This window comes from Vulpes lagopus, chromosome 10 (genome assembly GCF_018345385.1).
Source record: "Vulpes lagopus strain Blue_001 chromosome 10, ASM1834538v1, whole genome shotgun sequence".
In the NCBI taxonomy this organism is placed as follows: domain Eukaryota; kingdom Metazoa; phylum Chordata; class Mammalia; order Carnivora; family Canidae; genus Vulpes; species Vulpes lagopus.
In genome coordinates, this window is record NC_054833.1 from 69588267 (window position 1) to 69606158 (window position 17892).

The 17892-nt window shown below is 38.5% G+C and overlaps 2 protein-coding genes across 6 annotated transcripts in view; one reads left to right on the forward strand and one right to left on the reverse strand.

Annotated features, from left to right (window-relative positions):
- The first annotated feature begins 1460 nt into the window (after window positions 1-1460).
- On the forward strand, window positions 1461-16539 carry SERBP1 (SERPINE1 mRNA binding protein 1). Of its 4 annotated transcripts, none has more exons than XM_041770159.1 (8): window positions 1461-1883; window positions 5508-5658; window positions 6497-6637; window positions 6748-6837; window positions 7430-7549; window positions 10860-11037; window positions 14067-14240; window positions 16145-16539. In XM_041770159.1, the coding sequence occupies exons 1-8, from the start codon at window positions 1571-1573 to the stop codon at window positions 16199-16201; spliced, it is 1224 nt and encodes a 407-aa protein (XP_041626093.1). In that variant the 5' UTR covers window positions 1461-1570; the 3' UTR covers window positions 16202-16539. The 4 variants fall into 4 exon arrangements, with proteins under 4 accessions (XP_041626093.1, XP_041626095.1, XP_041626094.1 ...); XM_041770161.1 differs by having other exon boundaries at window positions 7475-7549; XM_041770160.1 differs by having other exon boundaries at window positions 6766-6837.
- Window positions 14184-17892, reverse strand: part of IL12RB2 (interleukin 12 receptor subunit beta 2) — an 83073-nt gene continuing 79364 nt past the window's right edge. For both annotated transcript variants that reach the window (XM_041770157.1, XM_041770156.1), the window contains one exon: window positions 14184-14314. In XM_041770157.1, coding sequence (XP_041626091.1) covers window positions 14260-14314 — 55 coding nt within the window. In that variant the 3' untranslated portion in view covers window positions 14184-14259. The remainder of the gene's footprint in view (window positions 14315-17892) is intronic.

Genomic DNA, 17892 nt, shown 5'->3' on the forward strand with positions numbered 1-17892 from the left:
GAAGAAGGAAACATGAGTGAAAATAATTACTTATAAAATAATAACTGATTGTGAATGTGAAAGAATTGCCATTTTGAGCTTTATTTGTATACTTTAAAAGTGGGCTTAAAAAAAAAAAGTGGGCTTTAAAACTTTCCCAGATTAACCGAAATTCCAGGAGATAAGAAAGGGAGAGAAGGAAGTTGAAAATACTTCGAAATTTCTCCCCTTTTCCCCCAAAACTTATTCTTATTTTTATATTAATAGGTAAAATTCTCTGAGGAGCACAAGTAAACCTCAGAAACTCATAGCCACACAATTCCTCTAAATGGGGCTTATCTGTAAGTATTCTTATTGTAATAACACTTGATAGTCATAAAGATCTGTTTGAGGAAACCAGGGATCTATACATAAGATAAAAATTGCTAAGGATAGTCCTACCCCACTCCCTAGCTTGTGGTAACAGTGGGTAAGTTAGTAAGAGTGTTACCAAATATGTTTGAATATGCACTGACATCATCTATTGCCTTACTGGACCTTAATATTCCCAACTAATATCAATACTTTTAGTAATGGCAATTAATTTGCTGACATATTTTCCCTACCCTCATTGCATCCCTCGGCACCCTTACACACTCGGATGCTTTAAAACGTTTCTTGAGCACATTTTGCTAACACCTAATCCTTGGCTTCCCGGACGCTAATGGACAATTGGATTGACTTCAGAAAGTGTTCCTACAAACAGTGCTTTTCGAGGCTTGCCCTCTGTCTAGTTAGTGCCGCACTGTTAGGAGTTAGCTGCGATGAAAGCACCCATCGCAACACTCAGGAAAGGCGCGCAACACCGCCCTGTGATACAGTTCAACTCGTCTCTCATTAATTCTGCTAACCGAGTTCGTGTCCCCGCGAGAGAAACCGTATTCCTCCTCACATTGAACACAAGAGTCTCGATTCATTATTGGCGGTGCAAGAGGGCGACTCCAGCACCTGGGCAGCTAGGGACTTGGAACGGATCTGGACCTGCCTCCGCGAGGCCCGCGGGGTACCTCAGCAACACCCTAGCACTAGAAGTTTGTAAAATCTGGAGTCACCTTGACCCACCCCCGGAGGTGAGGAAAGTTAGTCCTGGACTGGAGACGGGGTGAGTAAAACCAGAGACAGAGAACTTTCGCGAGCGAAAATCGCCGTCACGTTTTCCTGTTTTCGGTGTAGCTCAAGACCCAGAGAGTTTAAGGGTGGCTGGAGCAGGTGGCACGACTCCGCCCACCACCGCGCTTCCACTCCCTCTGCTAGCACGCTCCACTCCCTCCGGGAGGTCCCGCCTCTTAGGCGCGCGCGAAGAATTGTCACGCCACGCATCCTGGGAATTGTAGTCTTGGCGCCGGGGGCCGCCTCAGGAGAAGCGACTCTGGCCTACATACCCCATAGTGCCGTGCGGCGCTGGCCGCTCCCGGATGTGTGCCTGGCGCCGGAAGAGAAGCCGGCCCCCCTCTCTCGGCCCGGCCATCTTGTGGGAAGAGCTGAAGCAGGCGCTCTTGGCTCGGCGCGGCCCGCTGCAATCCGTGGAGGAACGCGCCGCCGAGCCACCATCATGCCTGGGCACTTACAGGAAGGCTTCGGCTGCGTGGTCACCAACCGATTCGACCAGTTATTTGACGACGAATCGGACCCCTTTGAGGTGTTGAAGGCAGCAGAGAACAAGAAAAAAGAAGCCGGCGGGGGCGGCGTTGGGGGCCCTGGGGCCAAGAGCGCAGCTCAGGCCGCAGCCCAGACCAACTCCAACGCGGCAGGCAAACAGCTGCGTAAAGAGTCCCAGAAAGACCGCAAGAACCCGCTGCCCCCCAACGTTGGCGTGGTTGACAAGAAAGAGGAGACGCAGCCGCCCGTGGCGCTTAAGAAAGAAGGTAAAGCTGTGGTGGAAGGTGGGGGAGACCGGGATGGAGGGAAGGAGCGAGGGGGACTTGCGGCTACCACTTGCTTTCGGAGTTCCGAGGGCCCGCGGGAGACTTGGCCGCCGATTGCCTCCCATTTCTCCTCACGCTACAAAAGCCAGGTCCCGCGAAGGTGCCGGGAGCGTGGTAGCCCCAAGTTGAAGCCACCTGCGAGGCTCCTGGAGTCACCCCCTTCCCGCCTCATTTTCTGAGCGGAGGAGCGTGCTCCGGAGATAAGCTGCTGCTGCTCGAGCGCGCCGGCTGTCCTGGGAGGCTGTTGCCTTCCCGCCGGATTCCTTGGCGGGCAGGCGCGGCGACCGAGGTCTGGGCGAGCTGGCCACTGACTGAAGCATTTGTAGTTACGGGCAAGCGTGGGGTCCACGGCCCCTTCCCACTCGGAGCTCGCTCTCGGCGTGCTGCTTTGAGGTGCGCTTGGCTTCTCTCCTGCCATCTTGTCCCACGAGGGCGCGGAGTACCCCCCAGTGAGACGCCGGGGGTCCGAGTGCACCTGACCTAGTTCTGGGCTCTGTGGAGTGGGCTACGGCTTCAGGTGCCCCATGTGCCTTGTAGTCCCCTCTCCTCCCTTCAACACGTAAGAACAACTAACTTGCTGGAGCGAATTAAGCTTTTGAGAAGACAAATGTGCTTACACTGTGGTAAGCAGAAGCGGGAATTCTGAACGAAGACTGGTTATTGCAGGAAATCCTGAGCTCGTCCTCTCTCCCCGACACCCCACCCCACCCCCTCACTCAATATTTCATGTGGTGGCCCGGCCGGGGCCTCGTGGTGAATTGAGTGCAGAGGCTGTCACAACGTTAGCCCCAGCAGAGCGCTTTTGAATCCGTAGCTTTTTTCTCCACATGTGCGTGAAGCATGGTCGGGGTTCATTGGCGGGTAATAGTTGTTTCCAGAGGTCACTGTAAACTTCGCGGGGTTGTCTTGAGGTTGATTTCTGCATTCACTTATTGCTGGTTTGCCTTCTGTGTGGACAAAAAAGCAAAACAGTTGGAGGATAAAACCTGTACCCGATCAGCTCCGGAACTTTAAAGTTGCCTTTTTATGTTAAAGTTGAAATTACCACGTGCTCCTGAAAGAAGTGGTTTCTCATTAGTTTTAGTTGAATTTTGTAGCATACAACTGATTTTCAGAATCACCAATTGTGTTAGGTTTTGGCTTAAGTTTTTTTTTTTTTAATACAGAACTTCTGTGATGCTTGGAATGAAGAACCTATGATGAATAAAACAAATAATTAATTCTTGTATCAGAATTACAGGTTGGGGAGAAGCAGAAGTTGGAGTGTTGGAAAGTTGGGTATACTTCGTTTAGACCAAATATCTATTCAGTCATCTTAAGTTTTAAAGCAACCTGTAGCACAGCTAAATAATTATTTAATTTCTGCGTTAAGGGACACAGGCCTGTGTTAATTATTTTTGCTCAAGTTTACCTCCTTGATCTCATTAATCCAAAAAAGTGCCTGAAAACGTTGAGCCTAATGTCTAAATCTTAAGTGTACCAGGTAGATGTATTTCACCCATTTTGAATGTTTAAAGCATGAAGCCTGGTTTAAACCCCTCAGTTGTTTTGATCATAAAGCCCATCTTGGAGGAGGTAAGCACTTAACCTGGGACCTAGGATTTTAAATTACAAAGGTGGAGAATTATTATATGAGTTTATAACCAGAATGGAGTTCACCATTTAGTACTCTTTCCTTGGGAAAACTTCCATATTAGCTATCAACGTCTTCCTTAGATCAGCAATACATAGCAGTCTTGCTCTTAAATTGCATAAAACATAGTCTTAAAAGGGAAGTGTTGAATGAAAAAGATTTTTTTCAGACCCTACTACCTGTCAGTTGATGTTCGGGGCATTGGAGAAGGGTAGACCTGTAAAAAGTCTATCCACTTCGTGCAGTGGGAAAAATTGCTACCTGATGATGTGATCTTTGCCTTTGAATATAGGTCCTGGCAAATGCTAGACATACCTTAGATACAGTATTTAACATGATAGGAGTTTTGTCGTTTGTCTTTTGTCCATTTGAAGAATTTGAGAACTGACACCACAGAATGTCATCGCTAAAAATGTAGACCAAGGCGTTTTTAAATTTTGTTTTTTTTTGTTCCGAAGCCTGGAATCGACTGAAAATCCAGTGAGTTTGCAAGTACATACAAGTAGGTTAAGAGAAGCTTGAATTTTTAAATGTCAGTCATTGGGTGAAATTATTTAGTAAATTTTTTAGATTCTGTAGGCATAATAGTGAAATTGGGTGAGGAAGGAAGCCATTGTTCATTTGGGTGTGTTTGGCTTGGATATCATTGTAAGGACTGGTTCCATAGCTCCACCCCAATACACTATACCTATGACAACATTTGTTTAAGATGCCTTAAGATCTAATATTTGTGGTTTATCCTGAGAGTTTATGTGGAATGGACCTTAAAATTTCATTTAACAGTTTGATATTTACCATTTGACTTTAGTTACAAGCAACTGTATGATGGGATATATACTGATGATGGGTTACTTTCTTAGAAGGAATCAGAGTGAGTCAACTTAAGATCTTGCTATAAAATCGGTTCCTCAGCTGCTTTTTGACTGTGTAAGAAATTATGGTTTGGGAGTTACAACATACCTGAAATTTTACAGTCATGAACTTATTTACTTCAGGCCAACGATAATGCATGTTGGTTGCCTTTGTGGGCCTCAGATACCAACAGGAAAAAATGATACAGGGGGAAATCAGTAAATGCATCAGCCATCACTTAGTGCCACAAGTTTCTATTGCTTAAATACTGTTTTTAAAGGGGGTCCGTGTGTGTGTGTCTGTGTGTGGCTTTTAAAGATTCTTTTGAAACCTACCTGTTAGAGCAAAAAAAAGAGAGAGCTCTCTAATAAACAACTGAACTATTTTCTAGTTGCATAGCATTATGTTTTATTTAGTGCATGTGTATGAATATGGGTAGAAACATGTGAATACATATATAAAAACTAATAGAGGAAAACAGTACGTTTTTCTGGTTAATTAGTTATTTGATACTATGGAGATCTAACCTTCAGTGCTATTTGTTTTCCTTTCAGTTTGTAATTTCATAGAATTATCACTTTTTACTGTAGTTTATTTCCTTCAGATCATGTAAATAGTGTGGCCTTCACTTTTTCTGAGAGTCCTTATCTGATGAGTATGTTGATTTCCTTGGGTATTACTAATGAATGGCCAGTGGTGTTAATCTTTTTTAATATCTTTAAAGCCAAAATGTATCATATACCTAAAATTCCTTAAAAGTCAGAATTTTAAATTAAGACACTGGCATCTTGTGATGGGGAATAGTGGCTACCCTGATGACTTTCAAGTCAGTTACAGGTAGGGGGAGGCATGATTTGGCAAACTAAACAAGTTTGAAACAAGTTTGTTGTCTTTAATAGGAATTTCTTAGGTACTTTGTTATATTTTATAGAGATGCCCAGTTTTTGCCTTTTTCAGCAGCAAGTGCTCGTTACTGGATTAAAAGAATGGCTTTTTTTTTTTTTCATCTTTTAGTAGTCTGCCTAGTTTTTTTTGTTTTGCAAAAATAATTTGCTTATGCAGGTTATTTATCATTTCAGGAATAAGACGTGTTGGAAGAAGACCTGATCAACAGCTGCAGAGTGAAGGGAAAATAATTGATAGGAGACCAGAAAGGCGACCACCTCGTGAACGACGATTTGAAAAGCCACTTGAAGAAAAGGGTGAAGGAGGAGAATTTTCAGTTGATAGGCAAGATCTTTTTAATCTCTTCATGTTATGTCAGTTTATAGAGTCATACCTTAACGCAAAGCTATAAATTGGGCATAATTAGCAAGGTAGCAGTGTGGCTGGTTACATTTATCAGTTTTTCAGAGAAATATCTGAGTGGATGCATTGTTCTACTAAGAACGTTTTAGTATCAGTTTTTTGTGTTCAGTCTTGGATTTCTTGTAATGAAACACTTCAGTTGAATGAATGGACAATTTCTTTTCCTTGTCATCCCCAGATGTTCGCAGGAGAGCCCTTCCTGTTGGGGAACTATTTATAGCAAAACATTACTCATATTATGCATGTTAGTTGTGTTTATTTTAATTTTGAAGTGTATTAGTAGTAGTGGTTTTACTGGATTATACCATGAATAATCATGGGAAAGTTATGGGCACTAGTAGTGAAGTTTCAGAGAAAACAAAAATGTTCTTGTTTGGTCCTGATTTCTTTTATGTGTTTAAAAGTAGATTATGTGTTTAGAAGTAGATTGTTTTGAGTTTTCTTTTTCTTTAAAGTTTTACTTTTTTGAGAGAGACGAGCAAGGGGAGAGGCACAGGGAGAAGGAGAAGCAGACTCCCTGCTGAGCAGGAAGCCCACCCAACACAGGGTTCCATCCCAGGACCCTGGGATCATGAGCTGAAGGCAGATGCTCAACGGACTGAACTGCCCAGGCTCCCCTGTTTTAAATTTTCTAAAACATGTGTTTAACTGTTAATTATTAGCCAGTAAATATGTTTTTACATTTGAGCCTTTGGATGCATTTGTTCTTTTTTTCCCCCCTTCCTGAAAACCTTGGAAATATATTTTTTATTTGTTATAGACCGATTATTGACCGGCCTATTCGAGGCCGTGGTGGTCTTGGAAGAGGTCGAGGAGGCCGCGGACGTGGAATGGGCCGAGGAGATGGATTTGATTCTCGTGGCAAACGTGAATTTGATAGGCATAGTGGAAGTGATAGATCGTAAGTCTTATATTGGTTTTTATTGTTTTTACATTGGAATTTACTTCTTTAATAAAACAAAATTTGAGTTTCTAGAATTAAAGAGTATTATGTTAACTCAGTTTTGTTAGTTCTTTTTCACATTACAGTGGCCTGAAGCATGAGGACAAACGTGGAGGTAGCGGATCTCACAACTGGGGAACTGTCAAAGATGAATTAACGTTGGTATTCTGAATTTTCTGAATAAATAACTTTTAAATAAGATTGATTCTATGCTTTATTAGAGTTTTAGAGTTTAAGCATAACTCTTATATTTTACTTGTCCCCAGGACAAGAACAAATGCTCTCATCTCAGAGCTACTTCCTTATAATATCTTGTTGGATATGTTTGAGTACAATATGTCATATGACAAATTTTTCTACATTATGATACACATGAATTTTTCTTTTCATATGGCTATATAGCTTTTCCTGAAACCTTACAATTTAAGTTATTTGGGTATTCTGATTCTCTGTGTGCTTTTAGTAGTTCCTATTGTAGCAATTGGCCCTATGGTCATTAGAAGAATTTGATAGGCTGGGGAAGTTTTGTTTTAGAGGAAGCTACTCTGTCCTGCTACTTTCTAAATCAAATACTTGAACTATAGTTTGGATCATAATGTATTTTTAAATTATTTTTTCTTAGAGGTCTACTGGGAAGTAAGTTTAGTAAGAAAAGGGTCTTAGGGAATGTGAGGATTTTAAATATGTAAAAAGAATCCTTAAGCTACATGTAAATGGACCTAGCTGCTTTTCTCTTTCTTTTTTCCTTAGAGAGTCCCCAAAATACATTCAGAAACAAATATCTTATAATTGCAGTGACTTGGATCAATCAAATGTGACTGAGGAAACACCTGAAGGTGAAGAACATCCAGTTGCAGACACTGAAAATAAGTAAGTGGTTTTACGGGTAGTGGTTTTATGTATGGTTTTACTCCATAGCATTGGAAGTAGTTTGGGTTTTTACCAAGAAAATAACATAGATTTAATGCTATTATTTGGTGTCTTTTAACAGGAGACTTGTACCCCTATTCCTCAAATAGTATCTATTTAGAGGAATGCTTTACACATTCAGTTTATTGGGCTATATAACGGTTTGAAAAATAGAATGGTTATTTCTATTTGAAAATACCATTGTTATCTCTGAAAAGATAAGGAATACATATTTAAGTGTGATACCTGTTTGCCATAAGAACAAAAATTAACTATTTAACCTGGGAATTGGGAGTAAGAATAAGTTGTCCTGCATTTTACTTAGCTATACTTTACTTCGGAGAGAAGTTGTAATGAGTAATCCTGGTGACGATGGCTGTCCAGACTCTGAATAAGTGGGAACTAGAAGCTGAAGTTGGGGATTTCTAAAAATGTGACCAAATGGTTGTCATAAGAGAAATTATAGTATTTATTTATTTTAAGGTTTTATTTATGTATTTATTTATGTATGTATGTATTTATCTATCTATCTATGTGAGAGAGAGAGTGGGGGGGAGCAGAGACATAGGCAGAGGGAGACGCAGGCTCCCCGCAGGGGAGCCCAATGCAGTGCAGCACTGGAGCCCAATGCAGCACTCTATCCCAGGACCCCAGGATCACGCCCTGAGCCAAAGACAGACACTAACCGCTGCGCCACCCAGGCATCCCCTTAACCAGCCAGGTGTCCAGAGAAATTATAGTATTTAGAACACATAATTCAAAGTCCTTTGAACTTTATATAAATTCTATTCTGAGACAGTTTAAACCAGAAGATGTGACCTTTTTAAAATTTCTCTGGAATTTTTTTTCTTTCCATCAACATAGAATTTGGAACATAGCATTATTGGCTTGTTTTAAAATGTATGGGGAGAGCAAAAGGCCAGAATATGTTATCGATTCACTGGCTTTTCTTTTCTTAATCCTTTTCATTTTTTGAGTTTTTAGGTATAAGATTTGGTTTTGAAGTTTCTATTCAAGGGTGGAAGAATTGTAATGATAACAAGTTATTCTGGTAGAAGTGATTTAATGCCTTCCTCTAATTTCCATCAACCCAGGCAGAAATTCTATGCCAGTCATTTCTTACAATATTATGGTTTAAAGTATGGAATTACCAGTTATTGAGGGCCTGTAACTCCTAACTGGAGGATATTTAAATTAGGGGATTCTTTGCTTTTTCTCCAAGAATTACCCCTACAGTGAACCATTACTGGTAATAGTATATTCTATTCCATATTCCATTCAGTTGGTTTGTTGAAAGAAGGAATAGTAATTGATTTACTATTAGAGTAGATAAAAATATATGGTATTAAGTATATGTTGAACTTGGGGTAATATAAATTCATTTATATAAAACAGTATGAAGTCATAATTTTTAGTGGTAATGAAATTGTCATAGGTGACTGAAATGAACCTTAATATAAGTACTTAACAATGCCCAACACAACTGTTCCTTTAACAAAGCCCATGTTTAAGTGACCTTAAGAGTGATTTGCAAAGATTATAGCTGTTTATCAGAAGAAATGATATATATTGACAGTGTATTTCAAATAAATCCTTCATTCATTTCAGGAATGAAATAGGGGTTTTTAAGCTAAAGACCAAGGTGATATTAGAGCAGTCTCTAGTCTTACTCCAGGGTAGGGGAGAATGCAAATATAGCATTGCATCTTGCATGTGAGCGCATGGATTTAAGAAGCACAGGATGACTTTGATTAACTCCCTCATATATAGTTTCCAGGACTTCTGTTTAATTTCATTTGATCCTTACAACCTCTGAAGGTAGGTGTTGTGGTTTCATGATGTGGTAAAGGTATGCCAAGTTCTATTCTTGGCTGTGTCATGACTTGGGAGTAAGTAGGACCTTTTCTTGATCTTTAGTTTTCTCATTTGTAAAGTGACAGAGTTGGACTTGATGTTGATAGCCAAGATCTTTTTTTTTTTTTTTTAAGATTTTATGTATTTATTTATGAGAGACACACACAGAGACACAGGCAGAGGGAGAAGCAGGCTCCCTGCAGGGAACCCAATGCAGGACTTGATCCTGGAACCCCGGGATCATGCCCTGGGCCAAATGCAGATGCTCAACCTCTGAGCCACCCAGGAGTCCCAAGATCTCATTAGTAAAATGTAAACTTGGTATAGGAAGTTTTAAGATAGAATTTGTCAAATGGTGAAGAGTAGAGTGGAAGGCAGATATTTGAGCTGTAAGGCTAACTGAATCACCTGCTATCTTTGGAAGGAATCAGAGCTCCCAAAATAGCAAACAACTTGTTTGGTGACAATTGCAAGTTGAGATTAGACTAAAATAATGAATTCCTAGGCCCATGCTTTGTTTTTATAAATAGGGAAAAGGATAGTGTATAATAGTTATATCCTGAGACTTGTATTTGGAAATAACTAATTTAGTATTCAGTACTGAAACTGCTGTGTTTTGTGGAGGGTTCCAAAACCAGTGAAACCACAGCCTCTCCTGTCCATATACAGGTTGCTTGAAAGTTTGGAGAACATAGGATTTTGGATTTGTGGGAACCTGGCTTTTAAAATTGTTTGCTGTTAAATGTTGATAAAAGCTAGAGGAACAGTTCTTTCATTTTTTTTTTTTTATTTTTTATTTTTTTTAATTTTTATTTATTTATGATAGTCACAGAGAGAGAGAGAGAGAGAGGCAGAGACACAGGCAGAGGGAGAAGCAGGCTCCATGCACCGGGAGCCCGACGTGGGATTTGATCCCAGGTCTCCAGGATCGCGCCCTGGGCGAAAGGCAGGCGCCAAACCGCTGCGCCACCCAGGGATCCCGGAACAGTTCTTTCATACTCTAAAATATGGATTTTAGTTCACAATCATCTAGTCCTAGATGATTGCCTTTATTTTTGTTACATGTGTTTTAGGAGAAGCTAGGTCATCTGTTAATCACATAAGGATACAGTTTTAAAGTAGTGTGATTTTAAGAAATGTATATTTTGGATAAAGATTGTTTATTACCGATAGTTGATCATTTCATAGTTTATGAAGTTGAATTGTATATTCCTCAGTTATCCATGCTTTCACAATTCAACAAGCACTGAATTTCTAGCCTCTACCAAGTTATGTGTTAACCATTGGGTGACAAGACTGTATCCTCTTGTTCTTGGATAATCTTTTAAAGATTACCAAGCCAAGATTAACTTCTTCCTTTTGATCATAAGTTAAGATTTTATCAGCCCCTTACCGCTATAAAACATTTTTTTCGCAGGGAGAACGAAGTTGAAGAAGTAAAGGAAGAGGGTCCAAAAGAAATGACTTTGGATGAGTGGAAAGCTATTCAAAATAAGGATCGGGCAAAAGTAGAATTTAATATCCGAAAACCAAATGAAGGTGCTGATGGGCAGTGGAAGAAGGGATTTGTTCTTCATAAATCAAAGAGTGAAGAGGTAAAATTAAATTTTGTGATGTCTGAAAATGTTCAGATGTTTATTGAATGGTATTTATAGTTTTTCAAAACATGGCTAATCCGTTTATAAAGAATAAAAGCTTTACATAGGATCATTTGGGGTAGATAAGTTGTTCAAAAAGGAAATAAACTGCATTACCATATATTTCAAGAAAGGTAGTCCTTCAGTCAATAATGTATTTAATGTGGTGGTTTTGTTGTTTTTTTCTAGAAAGCAATCAGGTGTTTATCATACAGTTACTAGTGTTTTAGAAATAAGGTAGGTCTTTTCAAAGTTGTGATAATATTTTTTAAAATCTTGCCTAACTGAATTGTTGAAAGGTTTGCATTTTCCTATGGTTTAACCTAAGACCGTAGCTTCATCAGTATTCAGTTTTTCAAACTCTCTGCCTTTGTCATTTATAATGATCAAGACTCTTTAATAAATGATGCTGTACTTATTGAGGACTGATGTCTTATAAGAACCAGCAAAGTAATTTACTAATGAAAATACTTGAGAAAGGTATGTTCGTGGTTTTTGATTGGGTAATCCCTGGAGCACATTATTAGAGGAAAGTCCCACTGCTACATCATTTAAGGCTTATGCAAGTAGGAGATTCTAATCATAAAGTTAAATTGAAATGTTACTAAGGTAGTATAATTAAAAGATTCAATGAGATACTGCATCTTCATTTTCTAAACAAATAGCTGTGAAACAAACTTGGAACATTGTAAAATAAAATTAAGGTTGAGACACTTATGGTTTAGAAATGATTTTTTAACAACATTGACTCCATAAGATAATATAAACAGGGATATGTTGTAAAGTGTGAAGTCGTGTCGGAAAAGACATTCTGCTTCATTTGAATGCTTTTGCTTATTTAAAAAAAATTTTTATAATTCTTGCAGATAAAGTTGTGTATCTGGGTTAAAGTATTCCTGATTAAAGAAACAATGAAAATTCATCTTGGGGAGATTGTTAATTTGTAGTAATGATTAAACTGCTTAGGTTAATATGGAAAAGATTTACTTAAGGTACCTTTGGCGTAATTTGTAACTTTTTTGAGGTCCTGACAACTTTTCTCCAAAACAAGACACATACACAAAATACTGATACATTTTTCTTGATTCATTAATTACTCTGAAGTCTCTTCATGCATTTTGTAGACATCAGGTTAGGTATCATATTTTTACATTGAGCTTCTCAGAAATAACCGTTATATATAATTAGAAAGTTTTAAAATTAAAATGTGAAATTATGAATAACTGAATTAGGGTATTAATTGACAGAGCTGAAGCCAAAGCTCTTATTTCCTGATTATCATTCACTGCTCTAGAAAAAAAAACCTGCAGATTTATCCTACTAGCTGTCTTAAAGGGATGTTCACCAACATTTAAACTTCCTCTATATTATTGTAATAAAACCTTTGAGGTGTTTCAGTAGTATATCAATTAGGTTTTTTTGCTTCTGTTTCCTAGAAACTTAAATGCTTCTAATTAATGAATTGATAATATTGTTTTGCAATAGCAAACAATTAGTATGTATAAATGACTTTGCAGGTTTTCTGGATTTACATTTAAACATTAATTTAAAATTGATTGTGTGTGTGTGTATGTGTGTGTGTGTATATATATTTAAAGATCTTATTTATTTATTCATGAGACACAGACACACACAGAGAGAGGCAGAGACACAGGCAGAGGGAGAAGCAGGCCCCATGCAGGAAGCCCGATGTGGGACTCAATCCCAGGTCTCCAGGGTCAGGCCCTGAGCTGAATGCGGTGCTAAACTGCTGAGCCACCCGGGCTGCCCTAAAGTTGATATTTTAAGAAGAACATCTACTGCCTTTAGATTGGCTTAGCACTAAGGAATGACAATTATTTTGGATATTAGACAAAGGGGCGAAGACGCAGATATAAAATTCATTGGTACTTAGAGTGGTAAGTTATTAACAGTTGTGGTGTTACAGGATTTTAAAAGAACAAAATGTTCATTATTCCTTCAGAAAAGGATTGTACCTGCATTTAGAAAAACTAAAACACACTCCAAAGTAGTATAAGAAAAGTTTGGAACTAGAAGGTGAAAATTTATTCATTCCAAACATACAGGAAGAAATTAGGAATTAAGCCGTGTAAAATTGTCTGGCTTTTGTTTTGTTTTTTTACAGAGTGGGTGGTATACCTTATATATAAATACAAAGGAGGACCTGGATTTCACAAATATGTTGACATTAAGGTTACCTGGCTATATTTAAGGCTTGGATTTATTTGTGCTTATAGCTTTTCAAGGTTCCCTGATTTCACTTTTGAGTCTGTAGTTCTGCAGTTTTCCCAAGTCAGACTTGGAAGAGCACAGAGCCCGAATTTTCTTTAAAACTCAAAAAGTGATTTAGTATTAATCACTGATACAGACCTCCCATGCAATCTGTACAAAAGTCTTCATCAGGGGTTCACATTGGAATCTAATCTGAAGGACATATTTAAAATGTACTTACCCAAACTTCACTAAAGATTATGATTTGGTAGGTTTCAAATGGGCCCTAGAGACTTGAGTGGTTGTGATTACATACCTCTGATCAAGACTTGCCAATATCTCATATAGTTTATAAAGTTAAGAGAAAAGTGAAAGGAATTCATCCTTTAAGATCACAGCTGATCTCCAAGTTTACATATTACCTGTAGTGGCATTGATATTTTTAAATTATCATTTGTTGTATTTGTTCACGAAGTACAGATTGGATTTTTGGTCTTTTTTTTTTTTTTTTTTTTTTAAGATTTTACTTATCCATGAGAGACCCAGAGGGAGAGGCAGAGACACAGGCAGAGGGAGAAGCAAGCTCTTTGCAGGGAGCCTGATGTGGGACTCGATCCCGGGACCCCAGGATCACGCCCTGGGCCAAAGGCAGACACAACCGCTGAGCCACCCAGGGAATCCCGATTCTTGGTCTTCTTAAGAGAAACCTCAGTAATTAGAAATTTGCAGTGTTGCTTTCCTGTTAATCACCCCATGACCTACTCTTAAATTTTTAGGCTCATGCTGAAGATTCGGTTATGGACCATCATTTCCGGAAGCCAGCAAATGATATAACGTCTCAGCTGGAGATCAATTTTGGAGACCTTGGCCGCCCAGGACGTGGTGGCAGGGGAGGACGAGGTGGCCGTGGGCGTGGTGGACGTCCAAACCGTGGCAGCAGAACTGACAAGGTAATTTTAAGAATTCTTTTTAAAGTAATTTGAGGACCTCTTTTGGTAAATCAGTGCCCTGGGTCCTTTTGGGGCTAGGATTAGAAGGAAGAAGTAGTTAGATATACCTTCAAGAAATTACATTTTAGGCTGTATTTTTGCTTAAAAGCACTTAAATTGACTGAGTAGTGCTGCTAGTAAAGTTAAATTTTCACTTTTTTGAGTATTTGGTGCTGGTCATGGTGGTGTGCTAGGTATTTTATGTACTATGGCATTTCATTCTTATTACTACATTGATATCCCCATTTTACAGAAGAGGAAATTTAGGGAACCAAGTTAACTTGAGCTTTAGCTATAAAGTCTACTTGAAATGCCAACTACCTCCTTTGCCTTGACTCTTGGCTACATTTTGAGTATCAGTGTAGTATTTGTGTGCATAATTGTGTGACGCTAACCGGATGATTATTGGCACTTTTTCTAGATTATTATTTTTTGTTTTAGAAAAAACTAGACTGCAGTGTTGAAAGCTGGGATTCATTTTTGTCCTCTTTATAATTTAATGCCTCATACAGTGTATATGACAGGTTCTTAAATATTTTGATAGAAGACCTAGTGATTGATAAATTTTTACTCTGATCATTTGATGCCAAAGTATATGCTGTTAATGACTGAAATTAAAATATTAGCAGTAACCTTTGCGTTAGGTTAATTCATGGTCTCTGGCTAGGAAACCAGTGATGTCCTCCTGAATTCTCAACCCCTGATATGCAAATTGGGGACCTGATTGAATCTGTCAGTGTATTATAGTGGTAGCTTAATATCATAGAATGGTCACCGGTAATAATGGAGTGATTTCTTTTTCTTCATCTGAACATTAGGCTTTTTAAAGGGCCAGTGTTGTGTGTATGGATCTTTTAATACATTTTTGTTGTTACTTGTTCTTTGATTGTAAATAGCAGTTGGGTCCCTTCCTAACATTGATGAATGAATCATTATATATAATAGGTTTCTTAGGCTGCTTTCAAATTGATGCCATTCTTATTTAGCAAGTGAGGAGAATAAAATACTAAAAAAGAATCCACATACATAAGTCCACATACATACATACACAGGTGAATCTACCTGTGTGATTTATTAGAAAATTAAACCCACGATATTATTAAAGAATTTTCCTATTTTTTTTTTTTTTAAGATTTTATTTATTTATTCATGAGAGAGATAGAGGCAGAGACACAGGCAGAGGGAGAAGCAGGTTCCATGCAGGGAGCCTACCTTGGGACTTGATCCTGGGACTCCAGGACCATGCCCTGAGCCAAAGGCAGTGCTAAACTGCTGAGCCACCCAGGGGGTCCCCCCCCCCCCTTTTTTAAAAAAAAGATTTTACTTATTTATTCAAGAGAGGCAGAGACCTAGGCAGAGGAAGAAGCAGGCTCCATGTAGGGAGCCCAATGTGGGAATCCATCCCAGGACTCCAGGATCATACCCTGGGTCGAAAGCAGACTCTATACCGCTGAGCCACTCAGGCATCCCGTCCTAGGTTTTTTTTTTTTTTTTTCTTTTAATTTTTATTTATTTATGATAGGCACAAGTGAGAGAGAGAGGCAGAGACACAGGCAGAGGGAGAAGCAGGCTCCATGCACCAGGAGCCCGATGTGGGATTCAATCCCGGGTCTCCAGGATCGCGCCCTGGGCCAAAGGCAGGCGCCAAACCGCTGCGCAACCCAGGGATCCCCTGTCCTAGGTTTTGACAGACATTCAGGACAAGACTCATTGCAAATATTTATGGTCCTGATCCTTAACAGTAAAGCTTTGACACATTTTTACATAGTACTTAATGTCAAGATTTTTTAGGGTTATATGCCTAAATGTAGACACTAGTAATCCAAGATTTGAGAATTGTTAATTTTGATTTGTTTCTTTTTCAGTCAAGTGCTTCTGCTCCTGATGTAGATGACCCTGAGGCATTCCCAGCTCTGGCTTAACTGGATGCCATAAGACAACCCTGGTTCCTTTGTGGACCCATCCCATCTGAGGTTTTGCATGCTTAAGGATCCCAAACGACTTAAGAATTTAAAAAAAAAAAAAAAAAAAGACTGTCATTCATACCATTCACACCTAAAGACTGAATTTTATCTGTTTTGAAAATGAACTTCTCTCGCTACACAGAAGTAACAATATGGTAGTCAGTTTTGTATTTAGAAATGTATTGGTAGCAGGGATGTTTTCATAATTTTCAGAGATTATGCATTCTTCATGAATACTTTTGTATTGCTGCTTGCAAATATGCATTTCCAAACTTGAAATATAGGTGTGAACAGTGTGTACCAGTTTAAAGCTTTCACTTCATTTGTGTTTTTTAATTAAGGATTTAGATGTTCTCCCAATTACAAACTGGTTTTAAATATTGGACATAATATCAGTTTTAATACCTGCTTTGCATTTTCACACATGGTCAGCTGGGTCATGTAAACTTTGATTTGTCAAATTTTATGCTGTGTGGAATACTAATACTATATGTATTTTAACTTAGTTTTAATATTTTCATTTCTGGGGAAATCTTTTTTTCACTTCTCATGATAGCTGTTATATATGCTAAATCTTTATATACAGAAATATCAGTACTTGAACAAATTCAAAGCACATTGGTTTATTAACCCTTGCTCTTGCATGGTTCATTAGATTCAAATTTATAATTGACTCACAATTTCAACTATATTTACTTTTAAAATGTGTGACTTTCCCATTTTAAAAACCAGACTAGACACCTTATTGTTGAAAATTTAAGCTACTTATTGTTGATACACATCCTATCAAGTGAAGTAGTTTTATGGGTGTTGGGATTTTTTTTTCCTCCAAAGGGTGGGTGGAACAAGTTGATTTGGCTACTGCATAATATTTAAACTTGTGTAAAATAAGTGTCTGGCCACTCAGTATGATTTGTGTGTGTGGAAGGTCCCAAATCAAAATTGTTCTTCCATAATCAATAACCCTTAAACCTTTCCTTTTTCTAAAGAAACCAAAGGGCACTGGTTTGTATGGTAAGATGGGGGAGTATGTTAATTTTTAGAATTTGGAAAGCAGACAGCTTTACTTTATAAGGTTGGAACAGCAGCACCATCCATGAAATATACCAAAAATTTTACTGTTTCTGAATTTCATATATTGCTATTAATTTTGGTCTTAAGTTGATAGATGACTGTTCCACAGAAAGTGATAAGTATCTTTGACCTCTTCCTCCATTAGAAAATTAGATTAATGGATTCCTTAAATGGGAGCATCACCACTTACTAAAGCATACATGGAGAGAATTATCAACAGATTTTTTAGGATCTTTTTTTTTTACTCTTATGCCACATTTATTAGTAAACAGGAAAGGAATTTTCATGTACAGTTTTAAAGATCTTTTGTCACTCAGTATTTTCTACCTGTGTATGGTAATGTCCAGTTTTAAAATATTGAAGATCTTAAATCATAAAATGTCTGCTATTTAGCTGATTCATTCTCCCATATACTCCTAAAAGAAATTGTACAGTACCAGAGTTAATTCATTTGGATTAGATTTATTAATCTAGTTACCTGCTGGTTGGACATCTTAGGAAGGAGGTAATTGGTTTTTAATGATGGATAAACTTTTGTGCTGGTATTTTGGATCTTATGCTGAGCATGTTCTGCA